Source organism: Lepus europaeus, chromosome 3 (assembly GCF_033115175.1).
Source record: "Lepus europaeus isolate LE1 chromosome 3, mLepTim1.pri, whole genome shotgun sequence".
Taxonomy (NCBI): Eukaryota; Metazoa; Chordata; class Mammalia; order Lagomorpha; family Leporidae; genus Lepus; species Lepus europaeus.
Genome location: NC_084829.1, coordinates 5,115,125 through 5,140,314, shown reverse-complemented (window position 1 = coordinate 5,140,314; position 25,190 = coordinate 5,115,125). Strand labels below are relative to the sequence as shown.

General features: G+C 53.0%; 1 protein-coding gene across 1 annotated transcript in view; it reads right to left on the bottom strand.

The window, feature by feature from the left end:
• Nucleotides 1–25,190, bottom strand: part of CDYL (chromodomain Y like) — a 147,204-nt gene that overhangs the window by 37,570 nt on the left and 84,444 nt on the right. The window contains exon 2 of the mRNA XM_062184230.1: nt 11,814–12,480. Coding sequence (XP_062040214.1) covers nt 11,814–12,480 — 667 coding nt within the window. The remainder of the gene's footprint in view (nt 1–11,813; nt 12,481–25,190) is intronic.

Here is a 25,190-nt window from a genome sequence, read left to right as displayed (position 1 = left end):
AGAAGAGGTCTCTCTCCACCTCTCCCTCTGTAATTCTGCTTTTCAAATAAATAACTCTTAAACAACAACAACAACAAAAACAAAAAAAGAAAAGAAAAGAGACTTGGGGCTGGTGTCTCTCTGCTTCTTAAATAAAAATTTAAAACATTAAGATAAACGTTGAACGTGACAACTTACCTAAACAGATGGACACAGAAACTGTACGAGAACTGTTAAGTATGGCATCAGAGAGGAAGAATTCCTTCAACAGGCCACAGGCAGGTTCCAGGGCTGAGCAGTCAGAAGACAGGTCAAAGGAGTTAAAAGAAAAAGCATGGGGCTGGTGTTGTGGCACATGATGCCAGCATCCCACGTGAGTGTTAGTTCCTGTCCCGGCTGCTCCACCTCCGATCCAGCTCCCTGCTAATGTGTCTAGGAAAGCAGCAGCAGACAGCCCAAGTCCTTGGGCCCCTGCTACCACGTTGGAGACCTGGATGGAGCTCCTTGCTCTTGGCTTCAGCCTGGCCCAGTCCCAGCCATCACAGCCAACTGGGGAGTGAACCAATGGATGGAAGATCTGTGAAAATGGCAAAGGCTTTTAGAGCACAGGCAAAACAGAAAAATGAAGAGAACTAGAGACCTGGGGGACAGCATGACCTGGGCACAGCACCCGTTATTTATGGCCGGAATCCTGCAGGAGGCACAGAAGGAGCAGCTGAAGAAATGATGGCCCCAAACTTCCATACACACCCAACACGCTCAAGGGCCTCTGAGCAACATCCACTCAGAGGGAGCCCCAGCCGGGCACACAACCATCAGACCCTGAGAGCCAAGGAACTCCCAGGCGCAGGAGAAGTGGTTCACTGCACGGCCGGATCTGCCCCACGATGGACTGCAGGCGTCTACAAGGCCCTGCTCACATGTGTGGGCAGCACAAGACGCCCACCCAGAGTTCTCCATGGGGGTATCGCCTCCGTAACAGCGAAGGAGGAACCAGCACGCTCTCAGATAAAGGCAGACGCAGAATTCCTCCCAAGCCGACCTCCTCCCCAGGAAAAGCTAGAGAAGTCCTCTGGGTCGACATGAGACACTGCACTCACATCCACGTGCAGGAATAAATACTGATGAAGCAACCACACACAAGTAATTACAAAACGCAAGACAAACGTACTTAGGCCTGCTGTTCTTTCTCCTATATGATTAAAAAGGCAACTATATCAGGCAACAGTTACAAATCAGTGTTGAAAGGAAGGAGGAGGGAACAGAATTATCTAGGAGCAGAGCTTCTGAACTTAAATTGCTACTAATCTGAACTACGTTTTCACAGATGAACATGTTAGACTGCGGCCTCCAGGGCAGCCACTGAAAAACAGCTAAAATACACTTAGAGTGAGCAGGTGAGGGACTACAACGGTGCACCGGCACACACCTGCCTAACGTGAAAGAAAGCCGTTCTGGAGAATGCAGGGCAGGAAAACACAGAGAAAACAGAGAGGAGGCGGCAGACAAACCCCACCTCGTCAGCACCCGTGCACCCCTTCCCGACGCGGACACATCCTGAGAAACCTGCCGTGAGCGTCTCCTCAGAGACCACCGCGACCCTGGGCTCCTGGGCTGTGCACTGGGCGCAGGCCCTCTGGGGACTGAACCCAGAGAAGGCTCGGCAGAGATGAGGTACAGAAGATAAGCCTACGGACACCTACTATACAGGGTACTGAGTGGAGCTGACAGCTCTGGAATCTGCTCTGGTTGACTGACGGGCGAGTGGTGAGTGACAGAGGACACAGGACGTCGGCGCCCTACTGTATGCTTTATGAATTTGCACGCTCAGGTAACACTGGAGTTCTGAAACGTTTTTTATTATTCAACAAAAAATTAACTTTAGCTTATTGTAATAGCTTATTGTAATATTTAACTTTTTAAAAAATTTATTTAGTTAGTTGACAGGCAGAGTTATAGACAGTGAGAAAGAGAGACAGAAAGGTCTTCCTTCCGTTGGTTCACCCCCCAAGTGGCCACTACAGCTGGCGCTGCGCCAATCTGAAGCCAGGAGCCAGGTGCTTCTCCTGGTCTCCCATGTGGGTGCAGGGCCCAAGTACCTGGGCCATCCTCCACTGCACTCCCGGGCCACAGCAGAGAGCTGGACTGGAAGAGGAGCAACCGGTACAGAATCCGATGCCCCAACCGGGACTAGAACCCGGGGTGATGGCGCCACAGGCAGAGGATTAGCCTAGTAAGCCGCGGCACCGGCTGGGAATGTTTTAAAGTCAAGAACGGCACTTCAAAATCTACGTTTGTTTGCTACTCGGCAGACTTTCTGTTCTCCAGCTGAAGCACAGAGCACTGGCAGAGGTGGGAGAATCATCACAGTTACCAGCTTAGAGAAGGAAGCTTGGCTACACAACCGCAATTACGGGCTGGGGAAAAGTCGTGCTGGTTCTGCAAAGCGCAAAGTGAGATCCTGCAGGGCTCCGGGAAAACACGCCTGCTGCAACCGAGACGCCTGTGGCCCGCTGTCCCTGGAGCAGCGACAGTAGGGACGGCCACGGCACCGTGGGGCGTTTCTGTGGATGAGGGAACATGTGCCCGGGGAGCTCACGTGATTACCAGGGAACACGTGCCCGGGGAGCTCACGTGATTACCAGGGAACACGTGCCCGGGGAGCTCACGTGATTACCAGGGAACACGTGCCCGGGGAGCTCACGTCATTACCAGGGAACTGGGCAGTTCCTGCTGCCCAGGGACGTCACGGCCCTCGTGATGCTGCGGCACAACAGGTCCCTCAGGCGCCCGTGGTGGTGCTGGTGGGGGCACACCTGCCGCCGTCAGTCACACAAACAGCCCAGTGACTACAGCACTTCACACCTGATGGTACTCCACCACGAAGTCACTGGGTTTACAAATTTACTGTTATCTGAGAGAGTGCTCACGTTCACTGTGACACAGCCGGCCGTGCTGAGCTCAGGACCTAGGGCATCACCGAGTCTTCCCGGCTGCACCAGGAGGCGACGTGGAGCGACCCAGGTCTGTGCAAACCCTCCCTGTGGCGTCTTCTGGGCAGGTATCCCAGCAATGGCGCGTGACCGACCGGGTGGGCACTGTGCTGTCTGTCCCTGGTCAGTGTGCCTATCTCAGACGGGGACAAGGTGGCTGTCCAGACAGTTCCCAGTCTCCTCCACGGGCCCACAGCAACGTGGCCTCTGCTTCTTAACCGTGTTTCTACAAGCCAGCCCAGGCTACCGAGTCACATTTATCGTTATTTGATGTTTCAAGATGAATACAATTATCAACAAAGCAAAACAATGGTCATTTATATATAAGTTTACCAGGATCCTGAAAACCGCGTGGTTCTTTGATAATGATCCCAGTGGGAATGTGGGGTTTCCTGTTTTCCACAAACTTAAAAACACAGATTCCAGCTCACGGGACAGGACCACACAGGAAACTGTTGAAGCCTGGGGTGTTCCTGCTTCCCCCGGCCTCGGACACTGGCGTTTGCTGGGCATGTGTTACGTCCATGCTGTCATGACGTGAAGACCAGCCTCAAATCCTAGCACTTCCAGCCATCTCTTCCCCCATGCCCTCCATGGCCTGCCTCCAAACACGTTCAGTCACGGTACCTCTGCGAAGCACACCTGGGAACAGCCAGGGTTCCTCTTTGTATGCACAGAGTCACAGGACACATCATGTGAGAGATGCCTACTGCCCACGTCAGCGAGCAGGTCACCTTGGAAGATGCAAGTCCTCTGCCTGAGAAAAACCCCAGCGCCTGCGAGGTCAGAGGTTCCCCGACGTGGATCCCCAGCGCCTGCGGGGTCGTCAGGCTCCCCGCCGTGGATCCCCAGCGCCTGCGGGGTCATCAGGCTCCCCGACGTGGATCCCCCAACGCCTGCGAGGTCAGAGGCTCCCCGACGTGATCTCCCAGCGCCTGCGGGGTCGTCAGGCTCCCCGACGTGATCTCCCAGCGCCTGCGGGGTCATCAGGCTCCCCGACGTGATCCCCCAGCGCCTGCGGGGTCGTCAGAGGCTCCCCGACGTGATCTCCCAGCGCCTGCGGGGTCGTCAGGCTCCCCGACGTGATCTCCCAGCGCCTGCGGGGTCGTCAGGCTCCCCGACGTGGATCCCTCAGCACCTGCGGGGTCCGTCAGAGGCTCCCCGACGTGATCTCCCAGCGCCTGCGGGGTCGTCAGGCTCCCCGACGTGGATCCCCAGCGCCTGCGGGGTCGTCAGAGGCTCCCCGACGTGATCCCCCAGCGCCTGCGGGGTCGTCAGGCTCCCCGACGTGATCCCCCAGCGCCTGCGGGGTCGTCAGAGGCTCCCTGACGTGGATCCCCAGCGCCTGCGGGGTCGTCAGGCTCCCCGACGTGGATCCCCAGCGCCTGCGGGGTCGTCAGGCTCCCCGATGTGGATCCCCCAGCGCCTGCGGGGTCGTCAGGCTCCCCGACGTGGATCCCCCAGCGCCTGCGGGGTCATCAGGCTCCCCGACGTGGATCCCCCAGCGCCTGCGGGGTCATCAGGCTCCCCGACGTGGATCCCTCAGCGCCTGCGGGGTCCGTCAGAGGCTCCCCGACGTGGATCCCCAGCGCCTGCGGGGTCATCAGGCTCCCCGACGTGGATCCCCAGCGCCTGCGGGGTCATCAGGCTCCCCGACGTGGATCCCCCAACGCCTGCGAGGTCAGAGGCTCCCCGACGTGGATCCCCAGCACCTGCAGGGTCGTCAGAGGCTCCCCGACGTGGATCCCCAGCGCCTGCGGGGTCGTCAGGCTCCCCGACGTGGATCCCCAGCGCCTGCAGGGTCATCAGGCTCCCCGACGTGATCTCCCAGCGCCTGCGGGGTCGTCAGGCTCCCCGACGTGATCTCCCAGCGCCTGCGGGGTCGTCAGGCTCCCTGACGTGATCTCCCAGCGCCTGCGGGGTCGTCAGAGGCTCCCCAACGTGGATCCCCAGCGCCTGCGGGGTCATCAGGCTCCCCGACGTGATCTCCCAGCGCCTGCGGGGTCATCAGAGGCTCCCCAACGTGGATCCCCAGCGCCTGCGGGGTCATCAGGCTCCCCGACGTGATCTCCCAGCGCCTGCGGGGTCATCAGGCTCCCCGACGTGGATCCCCAGCGCCTGGGGGGTCATCAGGCTCCCCGATGTGATCTCCCAGCGCCTGCGGGGTCATCAGGCTCCCCGACGTGATCTCCCAGCGCCTGCGGGGTTATCAGGCTCCCCGACGTGGATCTCCCAGCGCCTGCGGGGTCGTCAGGCTCCCCGACGTGGATCCCCAGCGCCTGCGGGGTCGTCAGGCTCCCCGACGTGATCTCCCAGCGCCTGCGGGGTCGTCAGAGGCTCCCCTATGTGGATCCCCCAGCACCTGCGGGGTCGTCAGAGGCTCCCTGATGTGATCTCCCAGCGCCTACGGGGTCGTCAGGCTCCCCGACGTGGATCTCCCACACAGATGCGTTACAGGCACCTGCAAAACCTGGCATGCATCAAAATACGCGGATCCCCGGGCTGCACTGAAGCCCACCAGGGCCAAGTCCTTTCATGACCAGGTGCTAACACCAACAGCGGGGAGACACCTGTACAGTCCAGCACTCTGAGACAGAAAAGCTCACCCAGGAGGCACTTGTTAAAAAAAGATTGTTTTATATTACAAGCACACCATCTGAAGAATATTTTCCAAAGCTCACCAACTCTCAGCCCTGAAGCAGGAGGAGCAGCCACCACACCCCTGTTCTGCACACTCTGAAGCCCTCGCCTGGTCTCGGTCTCACAGCCTCCCCCCTACGCACTCACGCTCCCCCCGTGTTGAGTCTCACCAAACTGCTGGAAAGGATGGCATCACGTCAGGGCGGCTGTCTAGCCAAGAGGTTACCATGCCAGCATCCCACGCTGGAGTTCCTGGCTGCAGCTCCCAGCCCCAGCTTCCTGTCAGCGCACACCTGGGGGACGGCAGGTGATGGCTCCGCAGCTCTGCAGCCACACAGGAGACCCAGAGTGAGTTCCTGGTTCCTGGCTTCAGCCTGCGCGAGGGGAGGGTGCTGCAGGCATTTGGGGAGGGACCCAGCAGATGGGCGCTCTCTCAGTCTGCCTGACCCTCTGCTTCTCAGACATTTAAAAAAAAAAAAAAAAAAGACACACTCTCTCTCTCTCTATATATATATATATAAAGGATTGTCATTTTGATTTTACAATTTCCAGAATGTACCAAGGATTCTAGGTGCACACTTAAAGAAACCGACTTTCCAGTCACCACACAGAGCAGTGCAGCTGATTTTCAATTCCCTGCGGAGCGGGTGTTGGGCATAACGTTGAGGAGCCCGAAGACGGTTAAACAAAGCTGAGTCCGGGTCTCCCTCTCTCCCCGCCGCGTTCTTTACTCCCTGGTCTTACGCATGCCAGTGAAGGCTTTGGCAGTGTTAAGAATGTGCCACCTCTTGGCTGCCTGTGTATTTTTTCATTTTTCCAAATGATGTTGACTGTAGACTGGCCACCCACAGCTAACAAGGGCCCATTTCTCGTGTGTCCTGCACACCATCACCTATTTTAGGGGCTTGGGAATTCAGTCTCCGACCTCCCAAGCCCACACGCCTGGAGATGAACTGCTGGCGTGAGCTCCTCATATCCCCACAGCCCCAGAGCACTGCACAGCAGGGGAGGCTGTGGTGAGGACCCTGACACCATCTCTGCCCTGGGCACATCACCTTGCTCCCCTCCCCCTGCTGCAGACTTGGAAGGCTTGGCCTGAGGGCAGCAGGCAGAGGCTGGTCCTGGCTCCTCAGCCTGAGGGCCCCAGGGAGCCGGCGGCCTTGCCATCCACATCTCTTCCTCCCCCAGTGGCCGCTCAGTGCTGCAGTTGGAGCCCTTGGGTGCTGCCTTGCTCTGAGCCCAGCTGGCCTCACTGTCTTCTGTTGCTTGGGCTCTGTTGTCATATAGTTGTGGGCTCCGGGGTGCAGGAGGGGTGCCCCTGTGTGCACGCTGTGAACCTGCCTTGTCAGGATGCGTCCTGTGAGGCCTGGAGTCAGACACACTGCCCACCTGCAACTCCGACGTCAACACACATGTGTTCGAGACTCATAGTGGCAGTGGCTTCAAGATGCATTATCTGCCTTAACGTCTTCGTGTACGGAAAAACCTGCAGCCCATGCGCAGGTCTGTCCTCAGGCAAGGGCTGAAAGTGTCAGTGACCAGGAACCCTGCTCCCCTCTCTCTGGACCTCTGCTCATGTCTTCCAACGCTGCCACTGAACAAAACCCGACAGCGCAACCGAGCCTTGAGGCCATAGAGGGGTCTCCTGCGCTAATGACCCAAGGCGCCGTCTCTGAGTCTACGCAGCCTTCTCGTGAGAGGCTCAGAGGCCTGTGTGTGCACACTGCCCTACCTTACAGCAGCTGGCTTCCCTCCACCCCGGGTAGCGCTGCCTCTCATGTCACAGACTGGTCACAGGTGTGCACCCAGGCGGACCCCACGATGCGTGGCGCACAGTACCAGTCTGTTTAATAATTTTTAGGAGGAAGAAAGCAGGAAGGATCGAGGCGACGGTCATTAAACACAGAGCGTTCACTCAGTAAAGAGCACCTCTTCTGCCTAGGAACACAGAGATACAACCGTGGAGTCTGCTCTCAGGGAACTTACCAGCCTGGCAGGAGGAAGGACAAGCGAGACCAGGACCCACCGTTACTAACACGCCTGAGCAGCACCCTGCCTGGCATGGCTGCAGGTACCAACTCCATAAATTCACCACCTAAACTCCCACAGCCTGGGTGCATAAACAGGCACATTAAACACGCACCACGGCTGAGGGTGGATGCTATGAAGTCAAGAAAAAGAGGGGGGCGGGCCCAGGTTAGGGGGTGGGGAAAACCACGGAACATATATCTCCAGCAAGTGCCATCTGCTCGGCGGGGGGGGGGGGGGGGGGGGGGGAATACCGGTGTAAAACCAAGAAGGAGGAGAGAAACTGGGCAAATCCAGAAGAGGGAGGAAGCCGAGAGCTCTGGAGACAGGCTAAGGAAAGAGGGGCCAGCCCCGGGGGGTTCTGAGGAGGGCAGGAGGTCCGCATTTTATTTCCAGCACATCAGAAAGTCAAGTAAGAGGGGCCGGCGCTGTGGTGCAGAGGGTTAATGCCCTGGCTTGATGTGCTGGCATCCCATATGGGTGTCAGTTTCAGACCTGGCTGCTCCACTTCCAATCCAGCTCTTTGCTGTGGCCTGGGAAAGCAGCAGAAGATGGCCCAAGTCCTTGAGCCCCTGTACCCGTGTGAGAGACCCAGAAGAAGCTCCTGGCTCCTGGCTTCAGATTGGAGCAGCTCCGGCCATTGCAGCCATCTGGGGAGTGAACCAGCAGATGGAGGACCTCTTTCTGTCTCTGTGCCTCTCCTCTGTGTAACTCTTTCAAGTAAACAAATAAATCTTAAAAAAAAAAAAAAAAAAAAAGTCAAGTAAGAGCCTGAAGCAAGACATAATGGATGGCTTCCGTCTTACAGATCTGAATGGTGAAATGAGAAAGGGACTGGAGAAAGGCAAAGACGTGGGCAGCTTGGGCTGAGTGGGGGCGATGGAGACAGGCGCCGGACGCCACGGCCTTGGTGGTAAGGATGTGGGACAATGGAGACAGGCGCCGGACACCGCGGGCTTGGTGGTAAGGATGTGGGACGATAGAGACAGGCGCCAGACAGTGCGGGCTCGGTGGTAAGGATGTGGGGCCATGGAGACAGGCGCCGGACACCGCGGGCTTGGTGGTAAGGATGTGGGACGATAGAGACAGGCGCCAGACAGTGCGGGCTCGGTGGTAAGGATGTGGGGTGATGGAGACAGGCGCTGGACAGCGCGGGATTGGTGGTAAGGATGTGGGGCCATGGAGACAGGCGCTGGACAGCGCGGGGTCGGTGGTAAGGATGTGGGGTGATGGAGACAGGCGCTGGACGGCGCGGGCTCGGTGTAAGGATGTGGGGTGATGGAGACAGGCGCTGGACAGCGCGGGCTCAGTGGTAAGGATGTGGAAGGGGAGGCACAGCTTTGGGCTGGGGCACTCAGCATCTTACTGAGACGGGAAGCCTGGTGCTCCTGCTTCCAGTGTGGAGGGGATCGGTCATGAACTCGGTACTTAAAATGCCCACAGTGAAGCGTCCTGGTTGAAACAGCACAAGGACGTAAGTAATGCCATCACACATATTATCTCCCCCCTCCTCGTATGCCTGTTTCCCCTCCCTTTCTGGGTGATATTCGCATTCTCAGAGAACAAGAGATGTTTTCAGAGAACGCATACCGCTGGGACTCAGACCACAGGCTTGTGCCTGTTTAGCTCTTTGCTCTGATCGTGGACATGGGATTTTTAAAGTTGCAAGACCAGTCTAAGCATAGAGCGTTTCAACAAAATCTAGCAGAGAACCAGTACCCCGACAGACACACGCACACGTGCAGGGAGGGGTGACCTCCAGCGGGTCACAGGGTTGATTAAAGAGGCACAGCTCATCGACTTGTGCATGGGAAGTGCTGCTGCCCAGGGGATACGCAGAGATACTGTCTCAGAAGTGAGCGGCAGACTGCTTCACGCCTAACGGCACAGTCCCTGGGCCCAATCCCATCTGTCTCTGGCATTTGGGGAGTAACCCAGCAGGTGGGAGCTGTCTGTCTCTTCCCCTACTCCTCTCCAATGTATACATGCTATAAACATAAAATAAATCGGCAAGAAATTATTCACTTGGTAATAAAGAGCAGAAAGAAAACAGCTGCATCAATAAAAAGTTTAAATTTTAAAAATTAAAAAATTTCTAGATTTGTGTATCTGGCCTAGCAGTTAAGACACTGGCTGGGAAGCCCACATTCCATTCTGGAGTTCCTGGGTCTGTCTCCCAGTTCCAGTTTCTTGCTAATGCAGTCACTGGGAGGCAGTGGCGATGGCTCAAGTGGCTGGTTCCTGTCACTCAGCTGCGAGATCTGGATTGAGTCCCTGGCCTGAACCCCTGGCCTGGGCCTGCTGCAGGCATTTAGGGCGTGAATCAGCCAAGTCGACGGATGCTCTATTTTATTAAATAGAAAGAACATATTTCTCACATTTTCTGGGTGAAGCAATATATTCATCTTTCAAAGCCTTATTCCATCTTTCAGAATCCTATTTCATACTTAACATAGTTAAAAACCAAATACACATATGGTGATTCTGTAAAAGTAATTGTGTGTATGTTCAAACACGCCAGAAATAGTCACTCTTTTTGTTAACAGATACTCAAATATCTGTTGTTTGCAGTGGCAAAAATATCCCTCAAATACACATGATTAATGTTTTGAATAGGAGATGGTTCATTTCCCAACAACTCCATCAATATCTGCTTCAATTAGTTTTAGAAAAACAAATCGGTTTTCTTATGCGGCTCTAAAATTAATCTGGAAAGCAAAAACAAACAACCGCCCTGAAAACGTAGGCGCACGGGTCTCCAACAAAGCTCCACAGGACATGGCTTCCTACAGTGCTGTGGGTCAGACGGGACGGCAGCCATCAACGGTAAGTAAAGGCATGCACGGAGCTGTGTCCCCGTAAAACTACGTGCAGACACTAAAATCTGAGTGTTTGTATTCCTCACATCAGGAAACAGTGTGCCGCTCATGTTTATTATAAAATCCTGTCCACGCACGCACCCTCTATCAGATCCTGGCTATTCCACGTCCAATCCAGCTTCCTGCCGGTGTGCCTCAACGTTCCTGGATGCCTGCCACCCCTGTGGGAGACCCGGTGGAGTTCTGGGCTCCTGGCGTCAGCTGTTGTGGGCATCTGGGGAGTGAACCAGTAGATGGAAGCTCGCTCTCTCTTTCTTCCCCTCGCCGTCATCACTCTGAGTCCCTTCCACCTCTAAACTTCTATGGTTATTTCAAGGAGAGAAAGGGCCCCTGAGACAGAAGACGACTGAGACAGTAGGTAAGGCAAGGGAGGACAGAGCAAGCTGCTCCAATGCTGGTGTGGGCAGCAGGTGAGGACCAACGCACACACACGCAGGAGTGCACCTGCTCCCTAAGGGGATGGGGGCAGGGGGACATGAGCCTCGCGGTTGTCCAACTCCCACCACTACCTTCCCACGCGAGTCCAAGATTTATGGAAAATGGCGGAAAGCAGGAAGTCCTATTAGAGGGCTCTGGGTGGTGAGAAATATCAGGGGCCAAAGTGGGACTTCCCGCAGAGAAACAGCTAATAGAATTCAATCAAAACTGGTGGCCAGTGAGGCATGGGCAGGTGAGGGAAGAAGCCAGCTGGGTGCTGTCTGAGGAGCCGGGCAGGTCCGGGTGGCAGCAGGGACAGGCGCAGGGGAAAGGAACATCCAGCACACCAACCACGCTGACGGGAGCACTGGGCCTGAACGACGGGTGGTCGCAGAGGAACCACCCAGACTCTCGCTGCTCCGTGAGGCGAGCGAGGCCCTCAATGAGCACGGGAGCAGAGGAAGGAGACTGGCTTCCCCACCCACGCCGGCCACACTCAGAAACTGCAGGTGCACCCTTCTCACAAGAGTCAGCGACTCAGAGAGGCAGGATGGTAATCGGCTTCAGACGGCAGGCAGCTACGGAAAACCAGTCACCTGTGCAGAGTAGGAAGCTGCTCAGAGCAAGCCCGGGGCGGGCGGCAGGCAGCTCGTGGAAGGCAAAGACCCACAGCGAGGGAAACACGCCAACGGCTCCGAGGAAGGAAAGAAGCTGGCAAAACCCCTCGGCGCTCCCGCCGACACTGTCCCGGGCCCCTAGACTTACACGAGCGCGAGGGCCGCTTCTGCAGTAGGACCCGCGCCCTCCTGGGGCTGTCCTCCAGGGCGCTGCGTGAGCGACAGCCCGGGGCAGCCCGCCCAGACGCTGGGACGCTTACCTTTTCCGTTAACAGCTAAGCCCGTGGCCATGGCCGTGGTCACGGGGCTGGACACCTGAGGCACTAATGGGTGTATTCGGGGCCTGCTCCCCATCCGGGCTCGCTCGGCACCGGGACCCAGCAAAGCTCCAACGGGCTTCTCCGCGGCCACCTCCGGCGCCACCGTGTCCTCGGGACCCTGCTCGGCGGGGTCCAGCTTCTCGGGGCTCTCGCTTGGAAAGCCATCCACCGCGGTCCTGCTCTTAATGGGGCTCTTAGGCACAAGGATCTTGATGCCCGACTTGGCCAGGTCCATGTTCTTCCGGCCGGCCAGGGCCGGGCCTGTGTTTTTCCTGAACTTCTGGCTGGTGGCGAACAGCTGACTGTTCTTAGCCTCGTGCTCTTTGCCGATGACCAGCGCCTTGGGAGGGGTCTTGGAGAAGCTGCTGTTGGTGGACCTGGAGATCTGCTTCCTGGCGTTGTTGGGGGAGGTCCTGTTCGTGCGGGCGAGCGTGCCCTCCTTCTGCCTCTCCGAGTGGCGCCTGTTGAAGTCGTGGATGTACTCCTCGCAGTTCACCAGGTGCTGCTCGGGCTCCCACGTGTCGTCCTCGCTGTCGTAGCCCTTCCACCGCACCAAGTACTCCGTCTTCCCTTTCTTGTTTTTCCTTTTGTCAACGATCCTTTCCACCTGTTTGGAAAAGGAACCGAACGTTAAAGAGAGAAAATACCAGATGAAAATACCATTCGATGAAAATACCAGAGAATGGTTTAACAAGAAAATATCTGAAACAGAAAAGAAAACCAAGAGATGACGAGAAGATCAAGGGAATCTTCTCTTCCCCATGGTAACTGAGTAACACGGCACCAGGACACTTCAGAGTTCGGCAATTTCCCTGGCGTGGAGTCAAATCAAACGCATACGGTGTCCTGCTCAGAATGGGCACGACGTATCTGGTTGGCTTGGGACTCCCAGGGACGCGTTTTGTTTCTGCACTCAGCCCAGACTGGCTGAGGGAGTTCTCACAGTGGTGACAGGAGCACCGCTGGTCCTCTGTGCCCGTGCCCGGTCACCTGCAGGTGGCCCGCGGCAGCACCAGAGCAGCCGTGTGGCCATGGTGAAGACAGCACGCTCTGAGGGGCAGCGAGGGGCCGAGCGAATGGGTTCCCGGGGAGGCGTGGCCAGTGCTGCACATGTGACCCTGGGGCTCTCGGCGAATGCCAGGAAGGTCTACAGAAAAGCTAACACTTGTACAGAGCGGCTTGCGCAGGCCGGCTGTTTGCCTCCAAGGCTTGGTTTAATTACTGTTTCGATAACGTCTTTGAAAGACAGTGTTGTTCATCTCTGATGATCACAGTCCCGTAACACATTTTTCAAATTTATACCGCCTTGTCACATGACCATGCTGCTATCAGGGTGCCTCATCCCACCACCCTTAAGTAGAAGGGAGAACTTGTCCCAGGAACACGGCCAGACGGCAGCGGACGCAACACCCCTGTGCTCCTGGAGAAACCCTGAGGATCGATCCCCACCACCCTTAAGTAGAAGGGAGAACTTGTCCCAGGAACACGGCCAGACGGCAGCTGACTCAACACCCCTGTGCTCCTGGAGAAACCCTGAGGATCGATCCCCACCACCCTTAAGTAGAAGGGAGAACTTGTCCCAGGAACACGGCCAGACGGCAGCGGATGCAACACCCCTGTGCTCCTGGAGAAACCCTGAGGATCGATCCCCACCACCCTTAAGTAGAAGGGAGAACTTGTCCCAGGAACACGGCCAGACGGCAGTGGACGCAACACCCCTGTGCTCCTGGAGAAACCGTGAGCACCCAACCTCATGCCTGCAGATGATACAGAAACCAGGACTGCAACCGCCATGGCGGCCGGCGACTCCCACCTCATGGGCAGAGGCCCAGAGCCACACCGCGCCTCCAGCCAAGGACACTAAAGCCCGTGGCTGACCAAGACCATCAGTACGCTCCCGGCCAAGGGACGGGTGAGCTCAGATGACCCACGCTGAGCCTCATTCTCTGACGTTGCCAGGTCTGGGCTGACTGAGCACACCCGCAGACGGTTCTGGAGAAACATCCTACCCTGCCATCCCCCTGCTCTCGGAAAATCAAAACAACCCCTCAAAGCCTCTCCAGTAAACCTCCCTGAGAGACTCAGAGCCGAAGCCCCTCCCCACGGACACAGCTGGAGGCAGAGGCACACCGCTGCCTCCACGTGGAAAGGACTCGGAGCACACGGACCCTGCTCCGTCACAGGGGGATTTCACGCCAACAGCTCTCTGGAGTCCGACAGCACACAGGGGTCCCCGGGCCTGAGGACAGCGAGGAGCGCTTCCGAAGGGGTTTTTTTCCCTGCCCCTTCGCTTGTGAACAGGTACAGCTAAGAGTGCAAGTGATTTCAATTTAAGTTTAAGATTCTTTCTGGACAATTCCATGCCAATCAATTTCATGGCAGGGAACAGTGTAAACCTTTTACCTGCAGGAGCAGGCATGTTGGTGTAGCAGTTAAAACGCTGCTCGGGACACCGGCATCCCCGTGGCGGAGTGACACAAGTTTGGGTCTTGGCTCTGTGCCTACTTCTAGCTGTCTGCTAATGCACACACTGAGAGGGAACGTGTGATGGCTCGAGTTCCTGCACCCACGTGGGAGAGCAGCATCGAGTTCCCAGGTCCTGGCTTTGGCCTTACCTTGCTCCGGTGACCGCAGGCATTTGGGGGAGTAAGCAAGTGGTGGAAGGTCTCTACCTTTCAAATACGGCCCCGAGGAGACCACGGTTGCCGGCAGTGCTGAGCGGCTCAGCCACGATGCACAGGACAGCAGGTGCACTATATGCATTTTAGACTCCTGCAACGCCATCAGAGGGCAACAGGCAGGGATCAGCGGGACCAACAGCCACTGGAAGACACTGGAGAGGGACCGACCGGCTCTAGCTGAGAGCTACTGCGCAGGCAGCTGCCTTAGGCAGGGAGCCAAGCTGTGCAGGCTTCAGGCATCAGAGGACAAACTTTGTAGCTGGGAGTTGATAGGGGCTTGCAATTTCAGGAGATGCTGACAACGAGGGAGGCTGTATGTGAACTTTATTTTCGGTTCAATTTTGCTGTGAATGAACACTGCTCTAAAACATGAAGTCTACCAACCAACCCCCGAATGACATTCCCAGATAAACAAAAACAGAGATGTTTTGTTGTTGCTGGCAGACTGACCTCGTAAAAAATACGAAAGAAATTCTTTAGGCTGGAAGCAAGTACACCAGATGGAAATTCTAATCCACACACACACAGCAAACAAAACTGTAAGGGTAATTATCTAATTCTAAAAGACAGTAAAAATGTATGGTTTTTTTCTTAACTTTTCTCTTAACAGACTTAAAAAGCAGTTCTATAAAGTGGTATGTATCTCATTATATTACCAGACCTAAAACATACAGGATGCGATATGTAACAGTTGTAAGCATGTGTGCCTACAGCAGTGATGGGAAAGCGACAATCTGACAACAAGAGTTGGAGAACTCAATGTTATGTTGAAGAATGGGCAGAGCAAAGAGATGGAAGGTCAGGAAGGAAGGACCTGGACCACTCTACAAGTAAACTGCACCGACATCCACCGGGCACCCCACCTGGCAGCTACAGAACACAACCCCCAGCACAGACCACACACACGGCTCTACAAGGAGTGCTAGGGCCCCTGCACCCTTGTGAGAGACCCAGAGAAATGTCACAGCCATTTGGGGAGTGGAGTGAGCCAGTGGATGGGAAATTATTTCTCTCTCTCTCTCTCTCTCTCTCTCTCTCCTTCTATTTCTGCCTTTCAAACAAAAAAAAAAAAAAGGCATGGGGCACAGCAAAAGTGGTGATGAGAGAAACTCTGAGTTGCAAGCACTGGCTCTTCAACGGGGCGGGCATGTGGCCGGGATGCCTCGGTTCCAGCTCCCGCTGCACTCTGCAACTGCCTGCCAGCAGGTGCCTGGGAGGCAGTAAGTGGCTGACGGCTCAAGTGGTTGGGTTCCTGCCACCCACGTGGGAGATCCAGACTAAATTCCAAGCTCCCTGCACTGGCTTCACCTACCCCCACATTGTGGGCACTGGGGAGTGAACCAGTAGATCCCTCTTTCTCTCTCAGCTTTCCAGATACATAAAAACTCTAAGAAAGATCTCAAATCAGTAACCTGTGTACCTTAAGATACTAGAAAGAGAACATAAAGCAAGCAAAAGGAAGGCTATTAATAATAGAATTAGAGTTGAATTTAATACAGAAAAGTATTTTAAAAAGCAAGTCTTTTTTTAAAAGATCAATAAAATTAAAAAGTTTTAGCCAGACTGATCAAGAAAAAGGTGAACAAATTAGTAAAACCAAGAATAAAAATGTTAAACGTCATACAGAAATAAAAAAATACAATGCTCTGAAGAAATACATACCAATGATTTAGATACTCAGATGAAATAAACAAATTTCTGAAAGAACAAATTTCTATTCAAACTAATTAAAGAAAATCCGAATAGAGCCTCAAGAAATAAATGATTGAGTTAGTGATAGATGAATTCTCGCACAGAAGTAGATGGCTTCACTGGAATTTTATCAAATTTTTTAAAGAATACCAATCCTTTCAAAGCTCTCCCAATACTTAAGAGAACTCTTCACAATTCAGGTTATGAGACTGATATTACCTTCATGCCCAAGCCAGACAAGGATAGCACAAGCAAAGAAGCCCACAGCCCAATATTTCCTCTGAATACCCTCAGAGAACACGAGCAAACTGATTCCGGCAGCATATAAAAACGACCATGACTTACAACTTACTGTACGAATAAGCAATTAATGTAAGACCAACTCAACAGAACAGAGGGAGGGCAGGGATTACATGTCATTTCCACAGATGCACAGAAACCCACGAGAAACTAAACGGCTCTTCACGATGAAAATACTCAGTAAGCTAGGAACTGGGGGAGCCTTCTCAACAACTTACCGGGAAACGTGAAACACACAAATCAACACCACACTTGGTAGAGAAACAAAGATTTCTTCCTAAAATCAGAAACAAGAATGCTTGTAACTGCTATATCAGTGATTAAACAAGATATAGAAATAAAATAAACATCTACATTAGAGAGAAGGAAGCAAAATTATTCTCATCTGTCAATGACATGAACTCCTAAGTAGGAAACCTTAGGGATTCCATCAAAAAAGATGAGCCAACAAGTTCAGTGAGATTAACAATATGATATTAATACAGAGAAATCAACTGAATTTCTATACGGTAGCAATGCTCAAACCAAAGATAAAATTAAGAAAAGTTTCATTTATAATCAATAATTCATTTAGCATCAAATGGAAAACTGACAAAAGTGCAAAACTTATATACTGAGAAAAATAAAAAAATGAGAGAAATTAAGTATCTACTTAAATGGAGCCACTCCATGTATCAGAAGCCTTAGGAGTGTTAATAGGTAATACTCCTCCAATTCATTTAAAGAATCAATGCAATCCCTATTACAATTCCATTTGTTTCCTTTGTAGAAATTGGTGTGCCAATCCTAAAATCCACAGAGGACCATATGGTCTCAGCATAGCCCAAATAGTCTTCAAAAAGGAAAAGAATAACACTGGAGAACTCATACTCCTTGATTTCAAAGTAATCAATACAGTGTGACAAGGGCAAAAAGATCAATGGAAGAGCACAAGGAGGCTAGGAAAAAGTGACTTTCAACACGAGTGCCAAGACCACTATATTAATGTTTTCAATGACAGCCACCGAACAACTGGATGATCTAGACGTAAAAGGAGGCCCCGACCTCACACCATACACAAATTTAACTCAACTGCATAAAATCCTACGCATAAAAGAGTTAAAAGAAGACTACATACATGCAGACTGTGACCTTGGATTAGGCCATGGCTTCTTGGATACAGCACTGCAAATGAAAGCAACCAAAGAGGAGAAACAGATACACTGGACATCAGAATGGAAAGCCTTTGTGAATGAAAGGGAATCCGGGAAGTGAAAAGACAGCCTGTGCAATGGGCGACATTCTTTTCCAACAAGGGACTTGGAACACAAATTTATGAAGTCTTATAAATCAGCAATAAAAAGATAACCCAGTTGTGCAATGGCAAAGGGCCTGAACAGACACTTCTCCAAGGCAGACACATAATTGACCCATAAGCACACAAAAACATGCTCAACAGGGAAACACGTATCATGACACAGTGAGACACCATTGCACAACCACCAGGAACTATCACAATAAAAGCCGAGTCTTAGAGGAATCGAAACTCACATCTCTTGTAAGATGTAAAATGGTGCTGACACTTCGGCAGTTTCTCTGATGATAAAACAGAGTTACGGGGCGGGGGTGCGATTTGAGTCCTGGCTCTGCGTATGGCCTGGGAAAGCTGTGGAAGATGGCTCAGTGCTTGGCCCCCTGACTTGAGTGAGAGGCCTGGGAGAAGCTCCCGGCTGCTGGCTTTGGATCGGTCCACTCCAGCCATTGCAGCCATCTGGGGAGGGAACCAGCGATGGAAGACCTTTCTCTCTGGCTCTCCCTCTCTGTGTCTGTAACTCTGCCTCTCAAATAAATAAAAATCTTTAAAAAAAAGAGACAATAAAAAAAAAAAAGAGTTACCACAGGACAAGCAATTTCACTCCCAAGGCAGCCACCGAGGAGAAAGACAACTGTCCCCACCAAGACTTGGGCACACATCTTCATAGCAGCCTCAGCCACAACAGTAGAAGGTTGGCTACAACCAGCCGCCCATTAACTGACAGACGGATGAATGACAAGTGGTACATCTATTCAATGGAATGCCATCCAACCATGCTACAACACGGACGAGCCCTAAATCAGGTTAAGCAGCGAAAATAAAGCCAAGTGTGACATGATCCCATTTCTAAGACATGTCCACAGCAGGCAATTTTTCAGAGAAAAGTGGATTAGTGGCAAGGTAATGGGAGTGAACTGGAGGTTGACAGCTAAAGGATACACGGTTTCCTTTTGACAGGATAAAACATGTCCCGAGACTGACTGGTGATGGATGCAAAAGTCTGTCTTTACTAACAGACATTGAATTGTACACTTTAAATGGATGAACCATTAGTATGTATGTGAATTATGCTCACAAAAGCATCATGAAAAAAAGGCAGACATGGCCGGTGCCACGGCTCACTAGGCTAATCCTCCACCTGCAGCGCCGGCACCCCGGGTTCTAGTCCCAGTCGGGGCACCGGATTCTGTCCCGGTTGCTCCTCTTCCAGTCCAGCTCTCTGCTATGGCCCGGGAGTGCAGTGGAGGATGGCCCAAGTGCTTGGGCCCTGCACCCGCGTGGGAGACCAGGAGGAAGCACCTGGCTCCTGGCTATGGATCGGCGTAGCGCGCCAGCCGTAGCAGCCATTTGGGGGTGAACCAATGGAAGGAAGACCTTTCTCTTTCTCTAACTCTGCCTTCCAAAAAAAAAAGGCAGAAGTGAGACGCTTCCAGAAGCTGAAGGAGCTTGTGCGATCTATAAACACCCAACTGGGGCCCGGATTTCACCTCCTTGCAATCTGCAGCAGTTACTTTAGGCCATCTTCATGGATGCTGGCAGAAGAGCGCTAATCGGCGCTCTTAAAACTACTCAGAGAAAAGAGCTCAGCAGCCCGCTGACTGCACAGCCCCGTTCCCACAGGGCAACCCACGAGGGGCCAGGGACCCACAGGGGCCCACTCTCATGTACTGAGGACCTCTGACCGTGCGGAACCAGCCAAGATCTTGAGGGTGCCTGTCCCCACCCCCAGCTGAAAGCAAACTTTCCTGTGGCCTAAAGGGAGACTCTGTTTCTGTTTCCAAACGCTGTCCTGCTACAATCAGACAGAGATCAGATGTAGTCGGGGATCCCTGGAGAGTTATCTCCCAGCAACACCCACCCCCCTTGCTTCTACAACATCTTGACTTCTGGCAAATTCCTCTCTGGTTACCCAATCCATCAGTCACTCTGATCAATCAGACCCACAGAAGCTAAAACCAAATCCACTTAATCTGTGTCCCCAGAACATTTAGTTATAGCTTCTAGCAACAGGACTGCAAACACCAGGACTGCAACCCTGCAATAGTGCCCTTTATCCTGCCTCCCGTCCCTGGAGCCCCGCCAGCTAAACCAGCTCATAAAACATCAGGCTCCAACTTTAGCGAGCCAGATGGCTTCTCCTTAAGTTTGTGGGCTGGCACGTCCTCCTGGTCTAGCAGGAGGTGTTAGCATGGATGGCCGGCCTGCCAGGGGGTATTTGGAGCAGTTCTATCATCCGTAAAATTTAACCTGTGAGTCAAGGCTGACTATCTCCCAGGGCAGACGCATTTCCTTTTTCTTTTGAAAGACTTATTTATTTGAAAGGTAGAGCTGAAGAGAGAGAGAGAGAGTGCGAGCTTTTCCATCTGCTGGTTCACTCTCCAAATAGCAGCAACAGCCAGGGCTACGCCATGCCAAAGCCAGGAGCCCAGAGCTTCTTCAAGGTCTCCCACGTGGCTTCAGGGGCCCACGGATTCGGACCATCTTCCTCTACTTTCCCAGGTACAATTAGCAGGGACTTGAACAGGCATCCATATGCGGTGCCCGTGCCGCTGGCTGCGGCGTAACCCGCTACACCACAGTGCTGGCCCCTAGGATGAGTATTTTGAAGGCTCACTTTCAGACAAAGCCCCCAGCACTCTGTCTGTGGCTCTCATAGAAGGGTTAACGGCCTGCAGGATGCAGATCGACGGCCAGTCAGCGATGCCTGATGCCGCCAGACAGTAAGCCTTGGGCGCTCAAGCGTGGCCTCATTCTGCAGGTCTCTGTTGTCCTGGGCGCTGCATGATCTAGTGGTGTTCTTTCCTTTATCACTGTGTGTCTTGGGTGATCACTCCCCTAAGGTGCAAGACAAACACCTGACCTCCACACAAGCACAGTCCCCGTGGTACACGCCGGCCCTGGAAAGTGGTGTTTGCAGTTACGATGGCTCCCCTGGGGGGCCCTACACCACAGGGGCACAGGTGGACCATGCCTCCAACACAGCTTTCCAACTGGCTGCAAAGGTGTACAGTTCACGTCAAATGATTGTCTTTGTTCTTGTTTTCGGAGGGACTGCCGAGAGCTGTCAATCCAACCTGCTGTGTGTCCACACAACCCGCCAGGCGGCATCAATGATGCACGCAATGCCGTGGCGATGGTCGCGAGTGGGGGCGGAGAACCCATTTGGGGGTGTTCACAGGTATGCTGTGTGGCAGGTACTGGAGCCGGAGCCATCCTTTGCTGCTTCTGAGAGTTCTCAACTGGGTCACAGGAATGGACCGGGTCCCCATCCATGTGGCCAGGCACAGCAGACCCCAGAGTTACACCCAAGTGCCTCCACCAGGGCACTTATTCCTTCCCGAGGAAGCCTCCGGGGGCTCTGAGGGCAAGGATCAGGAATGCCTTCTCTTCCCGGTGCCTCCCCAGGTGCCAGCACGGGTGCTCCTTCTGCATTTCCCATGGCACAGCAGCTATCTCACCTGTTTACCAACCACACCCAGGTCTATCGTCAGGAAGGGCCAGAAGCAAGAGGGACAAGGGCACCTTAGGTGGCTCAGAGAGAGCTCTGGTGTCTTCCGCTCTGCACGCAGTGGGCCGCAGAACTAAACTAAGTGGCCGTCATCCTCCCTGCGACCTAGGACTCAATCCCAGGTGGCTGAAACACAGTGAAGTTTGAATTCTGCAGGCCATGGCTTGGCTAGGCTGTCCCCCCAAGGCAATCAGAGTGGAGGGGGAAGATGTGCAGGAGGATCGAGGTGGAATCCAGAATTGTGTTCCAATCAAGAGCCAGGAAGCAGCTGAGAAAAAATGACCTGTTTCTGGGGACAGGTGCACTCAGTGACCAAGCAAACCTCCTGAGACGTGAACACTGGGAGAAGCTGAGGCAGGCCGGGCCAGAAACCCTTTTGAGTGGATTCTGCGGTATATACCCGGGGAGGCGGCAGGTAAGGAATGGCGCAAGCCCCCGAAACCTGTCATAGAGACCTCGATGGAGCTCTGGGCTCCTGACTTCAGTCTGGCCAGCCCTGGCTGTTGAAGGCATTTGTGGAATGAACCAGCAAGTGGAAGATCTGTCTTTCAAATAAAATAAACAAGTAAAAATGTTTAAAAAGTATTGGCAAACCAAACATAAAGACATAAAAATTCAGATTGATTTAACTTTACAAAATTAATCAGTGATCTGCCACATTATAATAAAAGAGAAGCCTTATACCATCAGTACTTGCAGTAAAACATACTGAGATAAAGACCTACATGAATATAGAGATACTCTACATTCATGAATTTAGAAACCAAATTTTGTTAAGACGTAGGTTTTTCCTAATAGAGCCACAGATGCAACACACCCCTAGTAATAATCCCAGCAAGCTTTTATGTGGAAATTGAGAAATAATTTTAACATTTACATGGAAAGGCAACAAACCAGGAAGGCAACCCAGGACAATCCTGAAGACAGTGAATTAACGACAGGACTCATGCAATGTTAGTTCAAGACTCAAAAAGAAACCGCACGGGACTTGCTAAAAATCTACAAAGAGATCAGTGAGACAGCAGAGAGGACCCAGAAACAGACCCCTGTTTATATTCACGGCCATATGGTTAATTGATGGGTAGTTCCAAAGTCCCCAAGCAATACCCTTGGGTCAATCTTCCCAATCAACGGTGCTAGAGGGGTTAGTGATATGACACAGCAACTGAGGCCGTGCCTTGCAATGCCAGCACACCACCCCACATTATAGTGCACGTGAGAGTCCCGGGCTGCTCCACTTCCAATCCAGCTACCTGCTAATTAACGCACCTGGGAACCCCCAGATGCCGACTCAAGTGCTCAGGCCCCTGCTACCCACGTGGAAGACTTAGACGGAGTTTGTGGTTCTTGGCTTTGGCCTGGCCCAGCCCTGGATGTTGTGGGCACTTGGAGAGTAAACCAGCAGATGGAAGAGCTAGTGTGTGCATATTTCTCTCTCTCTCTCTCTCTCTCTCTCCCCCCTCCCTCCCTCCCTCCCTCCTTTTCTTTCTCCCTCCCTCCTTCCCTCATCACTCTGTCTTCTGAATGATTCAATCTTTTTTTTTTTTAAAGCGTGTTGGAAAACTGAATATTCACATGTAAAAAGTGAGCCTTGCAACCTTACCTTCGAGATACTTAGGCTTAAATACAAAGCTAAAGGCATAAAAGCTTCTGGAGCCAGCCAGGACATCATCTCTGCAACTTGGGAAAGCAGACTCCCCAGGTCACAAAAATGCAATGAGCACAGAAGAAAGAAAATTGACAAACTCGACTTCATCAAAATTGTGAAAACTTCTCATCAGAACAGCCACGGTCTGGGGAGTGACACCCACGGAGCACCCTCCTCTCACTGCCCATTTCTGCCTTGAAAATTGACAAACTCGACTTCATCAAAATTGTGAAAACTTCTCATCAGAACAGCCACGGTCTGGGGAGTGACACCCACGGAGCACCCTCCTCTCACTGCCCATTTCTGCCTTAGTCTCTCCACCGGCTCTAACAAAACACCTGGAGTGCAGAATTTAAAAACGACAGAAACGTGCCGCTCCTGCCTGCGCAGGCCGGGCTGCACCGTGGATGCACTGGCAGACTCGGGGTCTCGCACGGCCTGTTTCTCAGACGGCCCCCGCAGGGTGTGCGCACTGCACGCGCCTCCTGGTGGAACCTTCAGAACCACCTGCCTGTCAGATGCTCACCTCTCACCCCCACTGCACTGGGGCTGAGGTTTCAAGAGAAGAATCTGGGGGGGAGCAGGGTGGGGAGGACGGGAGAAACGTTCACACCACAGCTTTCCACTCCTAGACCCTCAAAAGACCGCCATTCCATCCCAATGAACCCTGGCACCTAAAAGTTAGTAACTGTGTTGGAGGATTTATTTATTTATTTGTTTGAAAGTCAGAATGAGAGAGAGAGAGAGAGAGACAGACAGACAGACACACACACACACAAATCCATCTTCCATTTGCTGGTTCACTTCCCAAATGCCTAGGGCTGGGCCTGGCAGAAGCCAGGAGCCAGAAGCTTCATCCAGGTCTCCCACCTGGGTGCAGGGGCCCAAACAACTGGGCCACCTGCAGCTGCTTTCTCAGGCACATTAGCAGGGAGCTGCATCAGAAATGGAGCAGCTGGGACTCTAACAGGCACCCACATGGGATGCCGGCACTGCAAATGGCGGATTAAGCTGTGGCATCACAGAGCCATCCACTGGTTAACCATTTCTCAACTTCAGTAACGAAGAGACCAAATACAGTGAAAAAGCAGACAGGAGACTTGAATAGACCCTTTCCTAAAGAGATGTATAGTGGTGCACGTGTCAGCACGTTAGAAAGAGACGAACCTTTACTTGTCAAGCAAAAGACCTGCTTCAAAGTGACGAGCACTGCCATTCACGAGGGACACGCAAGTCAGAAGCACAATGACACTGCTACACACCCATTAGATGGCAAAGATGGGGAGGGGAGCCCTGAAGCTGAGCAGCTGCGACACCCCACACTGGCTAGGAGTCTAGAAGGGTACAGCCGCCCTGGCAAAGGCCTGACAGCACTCTACCACGCTAGAAAGGCCTTCCTGAGCTCACAGCTTACTGTGAGAACAGGCTGCTGTCCCAGCCGCAGCAGGCAGGCAGGATGGAGAACTGTGGGTGAGGTCTTCTGATGGCCCTGTCCCCGCCTGGTGACCGAATGCCAGTCTGATTGTCGAGTTTTTCCCTTCAAAAGTGCACTTAAGCCGACGGCCACCAGTCCCCTTTGGCTTTCCTCTTTGGAACCCCCCACTTGATGCCGCTCTGGCTGGAGGGCCTTGGTTCTAATAAATACTTTTAAATCTTTAAAAAACAAACTAAAAAGGCCTTACCCTATGATCCAATAATTGAAAATTACTTGTTCACAAGAAGTAAAAACACATCTACAAAAAAATTAGTAGAGAAATATTTGCAGGAGTTGTTGGTGCTGGTCACAAATTAGAACAGCTTTATGGGACAAACTATGCTATGTATTCAATTCCATTTAAAATCCTAGAAAACTGCTATGCAAGCAACCATAGAGGAGGGCAGGGGATGGGCTGGAAGGGGCCCGTGGGAAGCTTCCGGGGTCAGCGAAGCCTCCCGGCTCAGTGCTGGGGTTACACAAGGGTACGTGTGTGCCGAGGTCAGCCACCGAGTTAAAGCTCACGGAATGCAGAAGTGCTTTCGTCCAGCAACATCTCAAAGTGCTGCTGGGTCTGCAGTGAGCTGGGGGCTCCTCACAGACAGTGGTTCCCGCCCTGAGCTCAGTGTGCCACTGGCCAACTCTAATCAGAAGCACTGAAAATGTGTGTGTGTGCACAAGAAGATAACTATTGCACAATGAATTTGGCAAACCGTGTAC